The sequence below is a fragment of the Dipodomys ordii genome, unplaced genomic scaffold (assembly GCF_000151885.1).
Source record: "Dipodomys ordii isolate 6190 unplaced genomic scaffold, Dord_2.0 Scaffold152, whole genome shotgun sequence".
Classification (NCBI taxonomy): Eukaryota; Metazoa; Chordata; class Mammalia; order Rodentia; family Heteromyidae; genus Dipodomys; species Dipodomys ordii.
In genome coordinates this window covers 5,160,210-5,178,767 of record NW_012267368.1, presented here as the reverse complement: position 1 = coordinate 5,178,767, position 18,558 = coordinate 5,160,210, and the positions used below count along the sequence as shown (strand labels likewise).

The 18,558-nt window shown below is 47.0% G+C and overlaps 1 protein-coding gene across 1 annotated transcript in view; it reads right to left on the bottom strand.

Moving 5' to 3' along the window:
- Positions 1–18,558, bottom strand: part of Adgrb3 (adhesion G protein-coupled receptor B3) — a 529,297-nt gene that overhangs the window by 316,168 nt on the left and 194,571 nt on the right. Inside the window, exons 5-7 of the mRNA XM_013032264.1 lie at positions 17,153–17,317; positions 16,320–16,484; positions 368–469 (exon numbers count right to left, since the gene is read on the bottom strand). Of these exons, the coding sequence (XP_012887718.1) occupies positions 368–469; positions 16,320–16,484; positions 17,153–17,317 (432 nt within the window). The remainder of the gene's footprint in view (positions 1–367; positions 470–16,319; positions 16,485–17,152; positions 17,318–18,558) is intronic.

Below are 18,558 nucleotides of genomic sequence, written 5' to 3'. Positions count from 1 at the left end.
GAGAGGGTCAGAGAGGGTCAGAGAGGATGCTGGTGGTGAGAGGACAGAGGGGGTGGGAGAGGACGGAGGGGGTCAGAGAGGACACAGAGCAGCTCCAGGTCACTGAAAGGCAGGTGGAAAGGGGCTTACACAGCTTTCCCTTTAAGAAAAGCACTGGAAACTGCTGTTTCAACTACGTTTATAAGGTGCCTGAATCACATTGAGAAATCATGGCATCGGTGATATTTTCTGATTCTCTTCCTAGGCTCGACTTACGAGGCTGTTTATGACAAGCTTCATCCGCTGCTTAGGGGACAGATGTGTGCATGGCTCTGGTCAGAGGGAGCATGGGGAAGCCAGGCTCTCCATGGGCTTGGTTCCACTGTACCTGTTGCGTTCAGCGGACACTGATTGAATGCCAGGTCTCCTGCTGGGGTCCGCCTCCACACCATGGAGATTAGATAGTCCTCTGGGCAGATTTCGTAAGGTGCTGCAATTTAGAACACACACCGAATGTCAGCAGGATTTATTTTCCTAAATCAACACTCCACAAATGCACCTCAAACTGTAGAGTTCTTGTGTGTGTGCACATGGTATATGTGTGTGTGTGTGTCCTTGCATTGGGGCTTCAGCGCAGGGCTTTCTGCTTTCACATGGCTTTTTCACTCAAGGCTGGAGTTCTACTACTTGAGCCATAGCTCCATGTTCACGATGGTTAGTTGAAAATGAGTCTCAGAGACTTTTCAGCCCAGGCTGGCTTTAAGCTGTCATCCTGAGATCTGCCTGGCTCTTCTATCTTTTTTGAAGTATATTATTTACTGAAATGTTAGGGACATTCTCAGAAGCAAGAGTCCACAGGTTGCACATTGCTGTCTGCAAATGGTCTCAGTGGCTTGTTTTTATAAAGGTAATTTGGGATGGGCTGAAGGGGAGAACGAGGGCAGAGGTGGTGACAATCAAGATACGCCGTCCTAGTGGACTGACGTGCTGAGTCGGCATTTACCCCTTTGTGCAGTTAACAATAATTTATTTATTTATTTTTTGGGTCCGGTTGTGGGGCCTGAACTCTGGGCCTGGGCGCTGTCCCTCAGCTCTTCAGCTCAAGGCTAGCACTCTACCACTTGAGCCACAGTGCCACTTCCGGCTTTTTTTTTCTTTTTGCTTATGTGGTGCTGAGGAATCGAACCCAGGGCCTCGAGCATGCAAGGCAAGCGCTCTACCACTGAGCCACCTTCCCAGCCCCAGTTAACAATAATTTAAAAAAATGAAATACATACAGTCATTTGGAATTGCCTATAAACACAAGCACACCAAAGAAGTCCTGCCAATATTCTTGATATTTAAGAATTTTAAACAATAAAGGATTGTACCTGTATATACTCATATCTGTGCCTCTGTGTACATGCACACATACGTGCATACATACAAAGTCTTTTTATTATCTGTAACAACCATTCTTGGGTTGTATGTGTGTGCCAGTCCCGGTTCTTGAATTCTGGGCCAGGGCACTGTCCCTGAGCTTTTTTACTCAAGGTTAACACTCTACTACTTGTACAGCTCCTTGAGTGGAGCCATGGCTCCACTTCTAGCTTATTTTTTATTTTTGGTGCTTAATTGGAGATAAGAGTTTCATGGACTTTCCTGCCCAGGCTGGCTTTGATCTCAGCTTCCTGAGCAGCTAGGATTATAGGTGCATGCTAACAATTATTCTTTTTTTTTAATTTAATTTAATTTTATTTGTGAACATATTGTACAGAGGAGTTACAATTACATGGGCAGGATAATGCGTACATTTCTTACCAAGCATTGCAGCCTCCTCCTTTGTTTACCCTTCACATCCCTTCCCAGCCTCCCCCTTCCCCCCCAATCCCAATCTTTCTCCTTCCCCCCCCCCCCGCACCGACGTTGTAAAGCTCGTTTTGGACATGACAACTTTAACAATTATTCTTAATAGTGTATCTGACACACAAAAGTTTCTCAGAATAAACAAATGAGCAAATGAATATTTGTATGGTTACGTAAGTGCCTAGATAGAGGAGGACCTAAAAGGTAATGAGCAATGATGACAGAATTACATCAGAAATGACATGTAGCCCAGCAGGGAAGGCCCTGGCTTGGATGCCTGAACTTCAAATGATGATGATGATGATGATGATGATAATGATGAGGATGATGATGTCTGAATAGATAGATGTGTGAGGCTTGCTCAGAGAAATGCTTTCCTTTTCAAATAATATTCTATTTAAATATGTGATGATCTACTGGCACCAATTCCTCTTCAGATTTTGCCAACTTAGACAACTGAGATACAGTTACCCATATGTGAAGAATGTAACTGGCCACATTCAGTCCTGACACTGCACACTGTTGTAATTGCCTCAACAATGAGTGTTTGAGCCCGGGGCTTTGAGGACAGGGCATTTCAGAGCCATGGGTGTCATCTTGCGGATCCCAGCTCATCTCTCTCTGACAGGATACTGAGACCTGCAGGCAAAGGTTCTTGCTGGTGGCGAGCAGCCGGGTCTGTGCAGGCCTGGGTCATGGAAGTGACTTCCCGCATCTCTCTTGTCATCTTAAGTTGTCCAGGACAATCTCCTCTGTCCGAGTGCACGTCTGTACGTATTTCTTCCAGGTTCTCATGAGCACACTCTTGGCTCTGTCCCAACTCTTGGAGGCTGGGCTTAGGGATGGTCCCACAGTGGGCTGGGCCTTCGCCAGTCTCATTTGCACATGGTGTCCTTTTCTCCCTACTGTGCTCAGCCTCCATCTTCACTCATGGGCTTCTCCTGAGAGCTCTTCACACTGAACTCTTCCCTTCTTGAAAGGTAAGTCTTAGGAAGCCATTCTGTCCTAAGTGTCTGCTGGTCCTGAGGGCTTTTACTGTCTAGGGTCCTGTACGACATCACCATACTTTAACTCATCCTTGTGTTAGACACTCTGCCCTCGGACAGCTGAAACATCTGTGGTCACATCGGTGTCATCCTGCTAGTGCTGCCCAGCTGCTAGGCAACTGCAGTCCAGCTAAGTGCTCCCAGCTAAGACTTAGAGATGGTTCTTTCCCACAACATAGGAAAGAAGGGGCAGGGAGGAGAGTAAACATTTACTATTTCAGATGTCAAAAACCTTTATTATATGTTAAACCCAGAGGAGAACACAGTGCAGATGAGGGACACCTGGCCAGGTCACTGTGTCCACCCCCATTCTGGGGCTATGCCCTGCTCCCCAGCCCCTCAGAGGAGCCTGGCTGGTCACCACACAGGACAAGACTGCTGTGAGGACAAGAAACCCTCCAGGGGTCAGGACAGGTTTTGTCACTAGACTGGAATGGTGGATACCTCGTGAGTCAAAGCACAAAGCAACAAAACAGAACTCATGACACAGTATGCACAACGTGGGCAATGTCAGGGAAGTCTCTCTGGATGCCCTAGATCTCAGTAGAGACTGAAGTAAAGTCTATGGTAGCTACCTCAAGCAAAGCATGGGAACCTCATGCTCCCCCTCATGCGATCTGGGCAGCTGGCACTGGCCACCGCCTGTCCCAGCCTGGGGAAGCCACGTGGCCGGCTCTGTTGCTGTCACTGGCTTCTCCCCAGGTGACCACAGAGGCTCAGGGAGTGGTGCTAAAGAGCCCAAGTGACAGGTTCAGGAAGAAAAGGCAAGGCAACCAGACAGGTCAGGGAGGGGGATAGGCCCTGGAGAAGCAGAAGATGCTCACCATGCCAGGAAATACAAGCCGTGGAGACAGGCAAACGTCAGCCCTGCTGGAGGAGCAGGGCTGCAGTGAGCTGAGTCTGGATGCAGGTGTTCACTTGTCATACTGTAGCTGCACCTCCTCCCCTGCCTGTCTCCAGATGCACACTAGAGACACTATAGCTGCTTCTCCTTCCCTGCCTGTCTCCAGCTACACACTAGAGACACTATAGCTGCTTCTCCTTCCCTGCCTGTCTCCAGATGCACACTAGAGACGCTGTAACTGCATCTCTTTCCCTGCCTCTGTCTCCAGATGCACACTAGAGATACTGTAGCTGCACCTCCTTCCCTGGCTGCCTGTCTCCAGATACATATTAGAGAACTGTAGCTGCACCTCCTTTCCTGCCTGTCTGCAGTTATACATAGAGACACTGTAGCTGCACCTCCTTCCCTGCCTCTGTCTCCAGATGCACACTAGAGACACTGTAGCTGCACCTCCTTCCCTGCCTGTCTCCAGATGCACACTAGAGACGCTGTAACTGCATCTCTTTCCCTGCCTCTGTCTCCAGATGCACACTAGAGACACTGTAGCTGCACCTCCTTCCCTGACTGCCTGTCTCCAAATACATATTAGGGAACTGTAGCTGCACCTCCTTTCCTGCCTGTCTGCAGTTATACATAGAGACACTGTAGCTGCAACTCCTTCCCTGCCTCTGTCTCCAGATACACACTAGAGACACTGTAGCTGAACCTCCTCCCCTGCCTCTGTCTCCAAGTACACACTAGAGATACTAGCTACACCTCCTCCTCTGTTTGTTTCCAGATATACACTAGAAACACATATGGGTTTCTTTCAGATGCCTTTCTTGGGTCTTGGAATAGCAAAGCTGAATGCTGGGTGGCATTTGGCATTTACATACACATGGCTACTCCATGCATGGAGATCTTCATGTGACCCTGCCTGTACTCCACTCTCACTGACCCGTGCCTCACCCATCCTCTCCTCCTGTCTCAGGTCTGATGGTAACATCTACAGCCCATCCCCACACTTGAAGCGATCTGCTCCACCTGCCGCTCATCTCTCAATCTTCCAAGAGTTTCTGACCCAGGCTTCATCCTGGCCTGCTTGAAACATGTATGGCTTCCTTCATGCTCCTGCCTAGCCTGTGGTGGAGAAAATCAACTCCAACTCTTTTCTCAGGATCTTTCAGTCAAAGGGAGAAAACAGATGCAAAACAAGAAGTGACCAGGTATAAAAGTGAGGCCCCCTCCCCCTGGACAACATCTTGACCTACCAAATGACCAGACACAGAAGAGGTATTGGTTCAGAACTTTCTGCCTGTCCCTCCCCAGCCCAGTACAGGCTCCCAAAACTGTCCATCCATGACCCTGTGGGGAGGATGGGAATCTCCAGCCAGTCGGAATGCTGTAGGACCCAAACAATAAAGTGTTACCTTCCAAAATACCTCAGTATAACAGGAGAAACCAATCAGATCACCTCATTATAATAGGAGCAACCAATCAAAGCACAGCCTGAGTATACGAACCCATAGACTCCAAAGCACTTGAGAACACTCACATAGACACATGAACGCACAGATACACACATGGACATATATACAGATATACATGTATACAAATGGACACACAGGCACACACAAATACAGGGACACACATGGATACACACTGACACAGATACACTCAGGGAAACACACACAGACACACAGAGTGGCACTGACTTTCAAGCAAGATCCTTTGCTTCTGAATAAAGAACTTCTCTTCCTTCTTCGGTTCCTGAGACAAAGCGAGGCTCCCAGGAAGCTATAGTGGGCTGCAAAGCCATAGAGAAGTCTCCCGTACTCGTCCAGAAAACTCCACGTTTTTAAAACTGTCTTCTGTCCCCTCAGTGAGGTTTGAAATGCCTGTGCAAAGCCTGGTGCTGTAGGCTCTGCTGCGTCCTGCCTCCGTCTTGCAAGAAACCCGAGAGTATGACTGTCACACAGAGTGTCTGGTTTCCTTGCACGTGCGTTCCAGGCGTACCTGCCCCTGGGGACCTGTGCATAGTCCCAGGCCTGGCCTGGCCATGCCCACCAGCAGGGGGCGCCAGGGGCACTGGAGGAATGACTGGCCGCACAGGGGCTGGGCACTCTCACCCCGCCTGCCAGGCAGGCTTAGGGCCTGCTTGCTTCTCAAGGCATATTACTTAGGTGGAAAAAAAAAAAAAGTCTTCCTCTCCTGTAAGCATGATGTTTTCTGCTTAGGATGGGCTGTGCCTCGGGTTTCATCAGCACCACACTCAGCTCGATCCTCTTCACCCCTGCCCCACTGCCTTCCTGCTCTGCCCGGGTGCCTGCTGCCTCGTGCTTATCCACTGTTCCATTCTCTAAGACCCCTCCTCCATTCTCTAAAACCCTGCCCATCACCAACATGTCTTTATGTGTTTGCTCTGTCTAGAAAATCAGCTCTCTTCCTTACACACTATCATGCAGAATGTCTATTTCAGATTTCTTATAATGGAATACTCCACAAGTGAGGGCCCATTTTTCAATTTTGGGCATTCTTAAGAGGGAGATCAGGGAGAACGAAGATGATTCTAAGAGCAAGGATCTTTGTGTGTGTGTGTGTGTCTGTGCATGCGTGAATGTTTATATACATGTATCTCTCCACAAGTGTATGTGTGTGCACATGTGTGAACCTGAGTATACATGTGTGTGTATGTATGTGTGATGGGCTCACAGTAGTCAGCCCGTCTCAAGCAGAGTTTCACCACTGTAGCTACACACAAAATTAGGTCAAAAGCATCTTCCAGGTATCAGCTGTTGACTATCAACATGCGGTGGAAGGGTACAGCAGACGTGGTCAGATCGTGGCTGTGACCGTGTGGCCTCTGGGAGGCCTACCACATCGCAGTGCTGGTGAGGGCGGAGCTCCGCCGAGTACTTTGCCAATCAGGCCTGCATGTGCAAAGTGATGCCAACCTCTCTGCAGTCACACAAAGCAACGCCAAACCAAGCCAAACCAATGTTTCTAAACCAAGGAGATCATCTATGAAGCCTTAGAGTCACTGTTGTTCTTGGAGACAGACTGCCAGCACACAAGTGATAAAGTACAAAGATGGCAAGCGAGTCAGATAGAAATCGCCACCCGGCCTGGGGCCTCCTGCTTTTTAGTAGTAATGACAAACCAAACTTTTCATCCAAGATGATTTGACATTCTTTGAAAATGATGCCTATAAAATTAATAAAGTTAACATGTCTCTTTATGCTTATATCAAAAAGTAAAATGGTCTAGTCATTGAAATAGTAATTTAGAATTTTCTTCTATTTCAGGTTATGGAGTCCTCAGTATTGGGAATCTCTCTGGATTCTTCTTAGAGAGACTTCTGGAATTCATTCATTTAATAAATACTAATCATGGACCTATGAAGTCCTGGTCTCGGTTAAAAATTACACACAAAAGGGCTGGAGAAGGTATGGTAGGCCCTGGGCAAGGGGTACACCGGCCGCTCTGGGGTTATTGTGGGAAAAGTGGCCAGCGAAGGATTTTAAAAGGGTGTCTACAGGAGTGAGGAAGGGGCGAGGGAGCCACAGAGCCGCTTTCTGAAGGTCACGGGACAAAGGGAACAGGACACGTTCAAGGAACTGGAGAGTGTGGCACTGGATGGTGAGGAGGAAAGTGAGAGTCTTGAATGTATTCTGAGGGCACAGGAGACAATGCCCTGCCTCCACTTTGGAGGAGGGAGGGGAGGAAAATGAGGGGGGAGGGAGAGGCCCGGGCCGAGGCTAGGGAGTGACAGAGCCTGATCCGTGAAGAGGCAGAGCGGGCTCACTCCCATGGCCCAGTGGAGGCCTGAGGCCTGGATGATGGACAGAATGTACAGAACTTCCATCCTGGGCACCACCAGCACCACCACCACCACTGCAGGGAGGTGAGTGTGTGACAGTCTCACCTTTGACACATGCCACACCTGGGGCCACATCAACACATAGCTGGCACATGGAGCCAAAGCTCAGGTGAGATACGACAATGAAAGAGGAAAGAGAGACAGAGACAGACAGACAGACAGACAGACACAGACCTGTGTTAAAAATTTTCCCATTTGGGGGCTGGGAAGGTGGCCCAGTGGTAGAGTGCTTGCCTTGCATGCATGAGGCTCTGGGTTCGATTCCTCAGCACCACATAAGCAAAAAAAAAAGCTGGAAGTGGCGCTGTGGCTCAAGTGGTAGAGCACTAGCCTTGAGCTGAAGAGCTGAGGGACAGCACCCAGGCCCAGAGTTCAGGCCCCACAACCGGACCCAAAAAAAAAAATTTCCCATTTAACGTTGCCTACGTGTATTTTGTAAATTAGAAAATTTGCATTTAGGCTCAGGCCACTCTCTGTGTGCCAACAAAACCAATTATTGTCCTGCAATAGGCAAGACTCTTGTATTTTTATCTTAGCAAAAAGCAATCGCAGCCCTGTTCCTCAGCCCGGAGAGCTCACTGCTCTCCCTAGCACAAGGATGTAAAAACTCATTTGGAAGATACAACTGTACTTGAAGTCACAAGTATGCAGTTAGCAAGCTCCCTTAAAACAAGGTAGCAATTACCTAGAGATTAGCTGTTAATCTGTCTATTCAAACTGATTTTCTGTCTCTTAAAAATAGCAGAAATTATACAGGGCTTAAATCAATTTGATGTGGAAAATTAGTTTTTACCTCATATGCTAGAATTTCATCATTAAAGAGAAATTGATTCTAAACTAGAGAGCTGAAATGCAGGAAGAGACAAAAGTGTGTGCTATTCATGACCTTACATTAAGAATTTTACCTGCTGGCAAATCAGGAATTACTATGTTTTGCAGCCTCTTAGAAAGTTCATTGAAAGAATAGCAAAATTCAATTTTGAAAAATAATTCCAAGTAACTGCCAAGAACGTTATTTGTCTAGTTATTTAGTTAACTAGTGACAGTTCTGAGGCTTGAACTCAGGCCCTCGTGTTCTTGTTAGCTTCTGTTGCCCAAGACTGGTACTCTACCACGTAAGCCGCACTCCACCTCTGACTTTTTGTTGGCTAAGTAGAGATAAGAGTCTGGGGCTTTGTCTGCTTGGGCTGGCTCCAAGCCTGATTCCACCCTCTTGCATAACTGTGATTACAGCTGGGCCCCACCAGTGCCTTGATCAGTTTGATATGGGAGCTACTCAAGAGCAGGCTTGAAGGTTCATTTACATCCCTTTGTGTATTATTTTAGGAGCTTCCAAGGAGAAAGGTAATCCTTGGCCTTCTTCAGCAGGACCATAGGTGGACGATGATGACCTGGGGACACAGGGAGCGGCAGGTGGGTGGACAGTGATGGGGACAGGGGTGGGTGGGAGGGGTGGACGGTGATGGGGACAGGGGTGGGTGGGAGGGGTGGACGGTGGTGGAGACAGGGGTGGGTGGGGAAGTGTGGACATGGCAGAAGATGTCTCCATGAGGGTGGAGATGACTGGCTGCAGGAGGACATCCGTCCATCCCTCTGTCTGTCTGCCTGAGGCTCCAGCATCATCATGAACAAATCAGGGACCTATCCCAGCAAGACAGTCTGCAGTCAATAGGACTGAGATTTGAGGACAGTAAAGACACTTACAGAAACTTACATATTTTGCTTAAATCTAATACATCAACTATTTCAAAGAAAGATAATGCTCCAAATTATAGGTGCCAATTAAAAGGTACGTGTGATTTGAAAAATTCATCCAATTAAAAAAATACACCCAGAAATTTGAAAGAGGAAACGATCCTAAAGTGTTGGCACTCCTATCTTAGTCAGGGCAGACTTTTACGAGCAAGTGATCATACCTATGACACAAGTCATGGAAAGTCATGGAAAGCTATGAAGGATTCCTGTACATTTGTCACGTGATGAAGGCCACTGAATCATTCAGGGACAATCATCAGACAAGCCATGCAGAGGTAGAACATGTGGCTGGAAAGACAAAGGGTACACACACGGCTGCTTCATAACTGCCATCGGCTACCATGTTTTATCATTCATCCCAGAAGCAATGGCACATTCCAGACGTGACTCCCTCCTGTATGGAAGGCCTCTAGGCAAAGCCTAAGCACTACCAGGCTCCACAGCACATGTCGCATGATCCACAGAGCCCCCTCTAGGAAGTGGCAAGAGGAGAGGAATGGGGACGGTGGAGGGAGGGAGGGGGGCCCAGGGCAGGAGCCCAGGCTGAGTGGGCAGTGTAGGGAAGGCACCCGGCCCCTCTCACATGGGAAGATGGCGGTCATGGTGTCTGCACACAGGGGATGCACGCTGCAGCCAGAGAAGAGGGCGGGGGAGGCAGGTGATCCACGGCTTGTGGTGTGCAATGAGAAACGCCACAGGTTAACATTCACCTTTACTGTCTCAGAGATTGCTGAAGACAAAAATGGGTTGCATTAATTAAATTGTATTTTTACTTCCATAATTTAAAAAATTGATGCATAGTTCCTGAAATGTATCGTTCATTTTATAAAGTGAGATAAAAGGAAGAAATCACAATAGGAATGTTTCTCTACTTTTCTTCTCAATTGAAAAATAATCCACATGTTGCCAATATTTCTAAATTAGACAAAGTCGGGTATTAGAAGGTTACTATGAAATTTCCTTTTGAAATTTTTGTCATGACAGAAGCTGTGAGAATTCTCTCATCTGATGAGCAATCTGATCAGAAAAATTGTGAAAACAACTATCTCCACAGCAACAGGCCTGGGTATGGCACAGGCTGTACTGTCTGTCCACCCGGTCATGCAGAACTTGCTTCAGCCTCTGAAGTTCAGCCCTGAAGACTCCGAGGCCTTGCTCTGGAACCAAAGACCGCGCTGGGAAATGCTCTTAGGGGAGGGCTGTGTGCTCTCCAGTGTCAATATTGGCTAAGCTGGGCTGACACACCCCCTCTCTCAAGGTGGGGGGTCTTGATATGCCCCATCTGTACAGAACATCTGAAATGATTTTGTTTTCAGAAGACATCTGAGAACATTCAATACAAAAATAAACTCACTACGTGGTGCCACCTGCTGTCGATGCTGGGCTCATTGATCGGAGGTGAACCGGTATGAACAGCGCACTGTGACATTGTTTATAATGTTCAAAGCATATCTGCTGAAGACAAGCTGGAATTGTAAAAACTCTGCAGAAGCCAACACTTTTTCACAAAGCTTCTGGATTGCCACCTGACCACAGAAATCATCGTGACTCTAACGGAATGGCAGGAGCTTTGAAAAGCACGAGCTAAGATGGACTTGGTGATTTGGAATAAAAAAGGTGAAGCTGATGTCTACTGCAGGCAAATAGTTCAGTGTGGATCCGTGTGAGATTGAACAATGAACATTTCATTGGACACATCTGAATTTCTAATGGTAAGTTCACCCTTGACATGCAGTAGTGTGCATAATTATTACACTCGCGGGGTGCTTGCAGCTTATGCTTGTGATCCTAGTTCCTCCGGAAGCCAAGATCTGAGGATGCAGGTGCGAAGCCAGAAAGGACCATGAGAAACTTACCTCCAACTAACCTGCATAGAACTGGAACTGGAGGTCTCAGTGGTAGAGTGCCAACCTTGGGCAAAAAGTTAAGTGAGCGTGGCTCACACTTGGAATCCTAGCTACTCAGGAGGCTGAGACTGGAGGATCATGGTTCAAAGCCAGTCCAGGCAGGAAAGTCCATGACACGCTTATTTCCACTTAACTACCAAAGAAAGCCAGAAGTGGAGCTGTGGTTCAAGTGGCAGAGTGCTAATTTTGAGCAAAACAACTCAGAGAGAGCTGAGTTCAAACACCAGGGCTGGCACACACGTGCATGTGTGCACACACACAGAACCAAATGAGAGCCCGAGGCCCTGAGTTCACACACACACACACACACACACACATACACACAGACACACACTTATCACACTTGTCTCTAACAAAGAAAACGTTTTCACTGGAGATGATCTACCCCAAGTACTCTACCTAGGACCTGATGTGCAAGAAAATCCATGTGCACCAAGACCTCCAACTTTCCCCACACCCTGCCTTCACACTACAGATGGGTGGAACATTCTCCATGTGGGCACAGTACTAGCATCGTGCTGGGAGCACTCTGCACATGGGCACAGCACTAGCATAGTGCTGGGGGTACTCTGCACATGGGCATAGCACTAGCCCCATGCTGGGAGCACTCTGCACATGGGCACAGCACTAGCACCATGCTGGTGGTACTCTGCATATGGGCACGGCACTAGCACCATGCGGGGAGCACTCTGTGGCAAGGAGCTCCTGCCAGGAGAGAGGTGCTGCTGATGTGGCAACAGGACCACAGATCTGCTTCCCCTGCTTCTGTGCAACAGGACAAGTGTGAACTGGAGAGCTGGGCATTGCTGGAGCATAGCTAACCACCCTTGATTCCCAACTAGTCAACAACCCCCTCTCCTTCCCCAGCTGGGAAGAGAGGTCATTTTGCTTGTCACAGTTCTTCACAAAGACATGGACCAGACCATCTCTATTTCGATGGCCATGGTTGGGGGAGCAGTGCCTTTTCATTTGCAAAGAACCACAACTAAAATAAAACTTTACTCTCCTACTAAGCAGGGTGTCAGCTTTCATGGGCAGATCCTGGCTCCTTCTGCTTCCTGGTTTATTTGATCACATCGTTGTTACTATTCGTTGTGTTGTTTCACTTCGATAGGTCATGACAACCCTATGTAGGGTCTACACATCACCCCCATGGCCATCATTGGCAGCCTGTGAGACATGAAGATTCGTGGCCCCCAACTAAATCAACAGAACCAGAGTAACGAAGGATCTGGCCAGGAGGGCATTCCCGCAAGCACTTGTGATGATTTTGAAGCAGAATGAAATTTGGGAATCATTGTTTTGGAGAATAAGAAGAGTAGGAATATAAAGGAAGCAAGCTTTGTGATTCTTACTACCAAGGAAACAGAAAAGCAAATTACTCAGAAATAAGCTGAAGTCTCTGTTGGTATCTAGAAATGAAGCTGTTTGAAAGGCATCACACAGAGATGGAGAGCTCTTAAATGCCATTTGTCTTGAGATTTCAGTGTGCATGAATGTATGTGTGTGTGTGTGTGTGTGTGTGGATCACATTTACTAGATTACAGTGTACCACATCCTGACATCAAAGTACTAGAGTGTAAAAGACGTAACTTGGATTCCCAACAGCACTGCTGTCCTCCACGGGTATACATTTAGACATAAAAGTCAGAACCGTCGCTACATCCTCGGACCAGGCTGCCACTGCTTGGCACATGCATGATGTGGCAATCTTACTTTGCAGGTTTTCCTAAGTGGCTCGGCCAGCAGAATTTACTTAACATTTGCAGACAAAGCAACTGTGGTTCCAAGAAGAGAAATGTTATTTATAAATCAAATGTAATATTTACCTGGAAGTGGTCAATTCCAACTTAGCAATTAATGACTACAGAGTGATAGATCTTAGAGAGGTGTGTAAACAGTGTGTCCCTGGGTGCAGACAGGGAAGTCCAGGGAAGCAGAGTGAATGTGAGCCCAGCCAACAGTGACACTTGCTTACTAAATAATTTTAACCAGGAAAAATAATTTTAAAATAGTATGTTTCACATTGTGGCGATTTCACAAAACCAGTAAAAATTATTACCGTCCAACTGTTTTAACTGCCACAGCCTCAGGGTGAGCAACGGAAATGAGATTAATGTGACCATTATTTAGTGAGCTTGACCACTTTAAAAATTGGGCACTTAATTATCTTCCCTTTAGCTATTCTATTTTCCAACTAGCAGTGTTCTTAAAAATAAATTTTTCATCCCTCTCTCATTCTCTTTTCTCATGAAGACAAAAGGAATCTTATTTGTGTCAATGATGCTAATTCAATATCCTTTTTATCCCTGTACCCCAAATAAGAAATCATATCTTGAGAAGTTTTATTTAGTTTTCATTTCTAATAGACATTATATCAGCTCATGAGCAAATCTAGATAATTAATCATTTTTTCATTAATTATGAGAACAAAGAGGTAGGTATATTTTATTTCTCCTTGACATGAGTGGGTCTCTTATGTTGCATTAAAATTAAGTGAGGCATAAAAATAAATAGTAGATGCGCCCAGAAACTGCAAGAAAAATTAAGAATGAACAGGACTAAAAATAATACTAGAAGAAAAATAATGTTTTAAAGGAAACATATGCTGAGGCTTTGTTATTGACAAAAAAAGGAAAATGCCTTAGTAAATATTGTGGTAATTTGCAAGCTTTCTGAGTTATATTGTTAATGAGTAAATCTGAAGCAAGTTAATCGTTGAAATTAGGAACTCTACCCTGCTACTCACTAAAGTACTATGCAGAAACTACAGAAAAGAAAAGCAGGCTTAGAACTCAGTGTAGAACTCAGTTGGCAGAGCTGCACTAGAGCGAAAAAGCTAAGGAGCAGCATACCAACTCTGAGTTCAACCTCTGCTGCTGTCAGTCAGGATTCTATTCTGTGCTGTCAGGCATTGGAATAGGTAGCCAGGGCTGTGGTGGCTAACACAATCCATGTTAACGTAAAAGTGTCAGATGATAACACATTCAGAAGTCTGCCCTTGCATAAGCAGTATTCTGTAATGTATCTGTGCTAATTCAAGAATTTAGTTTCATTATGAGACAATTTTTATCTTCAAAATAATTATTGGTCCTTTTCAAATCACATTATTGGAAAGGGGAAAATAAATATGTTTATACTACCCCCCCCAACATAGGTCTAATGTAAGAAATGTTTTCAGTTTCATGTGATCACTTTTAACCTGTCTTAAATCATAAAAGCCCACAGACAGGCTTAGCTGGAAAGGCGGCACAAGTTCTTTCTGGTAAGCAGATTTGTAAGTTGTTTTTCAAACAGCAGGTGGCAGTCTTCGTAAGTGTGATTGCACTTGGGCTATCTTCACCTGTGTACATCAAGCAGGATTTTAGAATGTGGAAGAACCTTAGGAGATAGGAGTGGTTTAAATATTTCAAATCTTAAAACGGTCTTGTTTAATCACACTTTACTGTTCTCAGGAAATGTCTCTCTTGAAAAAAATACATGTTTTTGCTTGACACTTGTTCATTTTTGTGGAGCAGCACAGGGATTTCATCGTGATACCTGCACTGGTTTCCCACTCACTCAAACTCTACATGCTGCTTATTTCTCACCACTCTCAATTCACATGGCCTGGAGAATTAATACACTTAATTGTAGAGCTCAAGCTCAAAGAAAATCTGCTGACTCGTAGCTCCTCCTAGAGTCCAGCTGCTGTTGGTATTCTTGCTGCTGAACTGGGAAGCATTTTTAGAATTCTGATTATGCACAATGACAAAGTTTTGATTTCTGAGTGCCTCTTAGAATAACCTAGTTTCTATAAATGGATATGGTCATGTTAGAGGCAGGAGTATCTGGCTTCTGAACTAGAAAGGAGCCCCACAGGCAGCTGTGTCTCCCATTACCCATGCATCTGGACAGCCAAGGAGATGCAGCCTGGACCACAGAGCTCAGCTCTACTAAATGCAGCCCATGTGTCTACATCTCCTTATGAAATCTTAAGAGCTCATCCTGTTATCCACTATGTTCATAGCATTTTTGGTTATGGTATTATACTAAAATTACAATTACTGAATTTTCTGTGTGTCATGAATATTTCACAACATGCATATTTCTTTTTACTGTAGGTACTAGGGTCTGAGCTCAAGACTTCATGATCTTGCTTGGCTTTTCTGCACAAGACTGGCATCCTACTCCATGAGCCATACCTCAACATCTGGCTTATTCTTTGCTAACTGGAGATAGGAGTCTCACTGACTTTTGTGTTCAGGCTATCATTGAAACCTGATCCTCAAATCTCAGCCTCCCAAGTAGCTAGGACTACAGGTGTGAGCCACTGGGACCCAGCTTGGTGTATGCATGTGTTTAAGAAGAAATCTGTCTTTCACATCATAGAAATCTGTTCACTATAGTCTGACCATTTCTAATCTTGCATTCTTTGTAGTGCTATGTGTAAAATCTTCCCCCCCCCCCCCAGGGCTGAGGATGGAACCCAGGGCCTTGTGCTCGCCAGGCGGGCGCCCTCCCGCTGCGCTAAACTCCCAGCCCCTATATGTAAAATCTTCTAATGCAGCATTATTTCATGTCTTTCATTAGTAATCGAGTAGCTACTTCTGTTTTAAAAACGTTTCTTGTTTGAATTTTCTTTTCGAGTGGAAAATGTGGAAAGGGACATAAATGGAGAGTTCCAGGTCATTCTTTAAGCTGAGATCAATTAGTGTTAGAGACCAAGCGTTCAGATTTCCACAGCGTTGTTTTATCTTCTAGGTTACCTGATGCTGTCCTGTGGCTGTGTAGATGACTGTCTGGGGCCACGGGTCTGCGCGGCCCCTGCGGTCTGGCCACACCTGAGCCCCCATCTCTCACCCGGGCGCCTCTTTCTTACCCGGGCACCTATGACCCGGAGCCTCTTTCTGACCCGGGCGCCTGTTTCTGACCCGGGCACCTCTGACCCGGAGCCTCTTTCTGACCCGGGCACCGCTGACCCGGGCACCGCTGACCCGGGCGCCTCTTTCTTACCCGAGCACCTCTGACCCGGAGCCTCTTTCTGACCCGGGCGTCTGTTTCTGACCCTGGCGCCTCTTTCTGACCCGGAGCCTCTTTCTTACCCGGGCACCTCTGCTCACTGCAGCGCCGCACTTCTTCCCCCGCGCCGTCGCACTGCTGCCCCGTGACCGCGGCCCCCTGGCAGGTCCGGACCCTTCGCTCCCAGCCGCCGTCGCAGGACCTGGAGCACCCGCTCCAGTGACCCCACTGGTTCCACTGGCCATTGGCTGAAAGACAGGGGTCATGGTCAGTGGAGCACGCCGCCCCCGGAAGCGCATGCCACACACGGGGTCAGCCTGAGACCCGCCCACTGCTTCTCCGGAAGTGCCTGCCACACACAGAGTCAGCCTGAGAACCATTCACTGCTTCTCAGGAAGTGCCTGCCATATATGGAGTCAGCCTGAGACCCGCCCACTGTCACCCGGAAGTGCCTGTGACACACGGGGTCAGCCCGAGGCCTGCCCGCTGTCCGCCCCTTCAGCTTTGGTCCGCGGGTCCCCACGGTGATGTTCCGAGTCCTTCTCGGCCCTTGGATGGCTGTGCACAGCAGCTCTCCAGTTCTTTCCTCTCCGACAAGTCCAGCGCCCATTAACTTTGTTCATCTCTGAATCTCCTCAACTCCCGACTATGGTGTATAGAACGGGCTTGGTACAACCCCCGTCACTTATACACACACCCACACCCACACCCACATATGCACATACACACCCACCCACCCCACACACATATGCACATACACACCCACATGCACATACACACCCACACACATATGCACATACACACCCACCCACCCCACACACATATGCACATACACCCCCCCCCACACACCTTACTCCATGACTGTGGCGCGCCTGGTGGCGCCCTCATCCCCTCACCCCCGCAGGCCCAGCCTCACCTGTGCACTCTGGGTTGTAGCACTCTCTGCTCTCGGCCCAGGGCCCTCGGCACTCGGAGCCCCCGTGAGCCGCGGCTGTGCACTGCCGGCTTCTCTGCTGCGTCCCGTTTGAGCACGTGACAGAGCACTGGCTCCATGAACTCCACTCCTGCCACTGTCCATCGACTACCCAGGCAGAGAGAGAGGGAGAGAGAGAGTCATTCAGTGCAGTTCAACAGCACAAGGTAAGATCACCTTTGCAGTGAACCTGTCAACAGATTCACAATTGAAAACCACCAGGTCACCCTGGCATGAGATTTTACTACTGTTCCCCGAATTACTGCCACCTGCTTTCTCACACCTATTTTTTTAGTACCCACAGTATCTATTTTGATTCACTTCTCTCTTTTTTCAAAAAGAAAAACAACTCAGCATTTAAAATGTACACGCCCTTGAGCTAGTCCTTAGAACATTGGACAGTAAATTAAATACTGAGCAGTTCAACAGAGAAGTTACATTTGAGAAAAGGAATCCCTAAAAATAAGTTAGTTACATGCTAAATAAGCCAATTATAGAGTGTGTTGCCAAGATTGATTTCAGAACGCTGTGAGAGAAGAGCTCAGAAGAGCTGAGTGCTTTCCCTCACAACTTGAGGTTTCAGCAATTATGGCGAACACTGGGAAAACTGAGAGACAAGGCTTGCTGCTGAGGAAGCAGGAGTACATGCAGGATGGAAGGAAGACCAGTGCCAGTGGACTCCAGAGAGGCCCAGCATCGAAGGGCTTTGGTTGGCTTCATTGAGAATTTTGGCCGCTGTACTCATTAAGGAGCCAGGACATGTCTTAATGCATGAGTCCATGATCACATCTAGTAGTGGGTAGAGAGGAAAAGGTCTAAGGTAGGGCCAGGATATCTGGTGAGATTGGAAAGCTACCGAGGAAGGATGGAGGGGGAACTCCAAAAGAATGGTCTCAAGAAACAAAGCCGGTGATCAAGTAACGGACCCACTCGCAGTACTGATCACAGCAGTTCACAAGGCTATGGAGCCTGGCTTGTCTTTACAGATTCACTTAACCATCACTCATTTAATCAAATGATTTTGATAATCTGTTAGTTAGAAGACATGGTGATGCATGTTAATTAAAAATAAAGGAAAATAGACACAAGTTCCAACTTCAAGATTGTAATATTAAGGACATCAGGTGGTAAGAGAAAGGTCAAAGCTAAAAACATATTTTGTGTCTAATGGTGTAGAGACAGGATCACCTTAGCCCAAGCTGGCCTTGAACGCACAATCCTCTTGGCTTAGCCTCTTGAGAACAGGGATTAGAGGTGAGCACCACCACTCTCAAGAGCAAACACATGTCACAGGCAGTGTTCAGGGCTTTTCGGACAGAGAAAATCTGTTTGGGGAGCAGATAGTATGG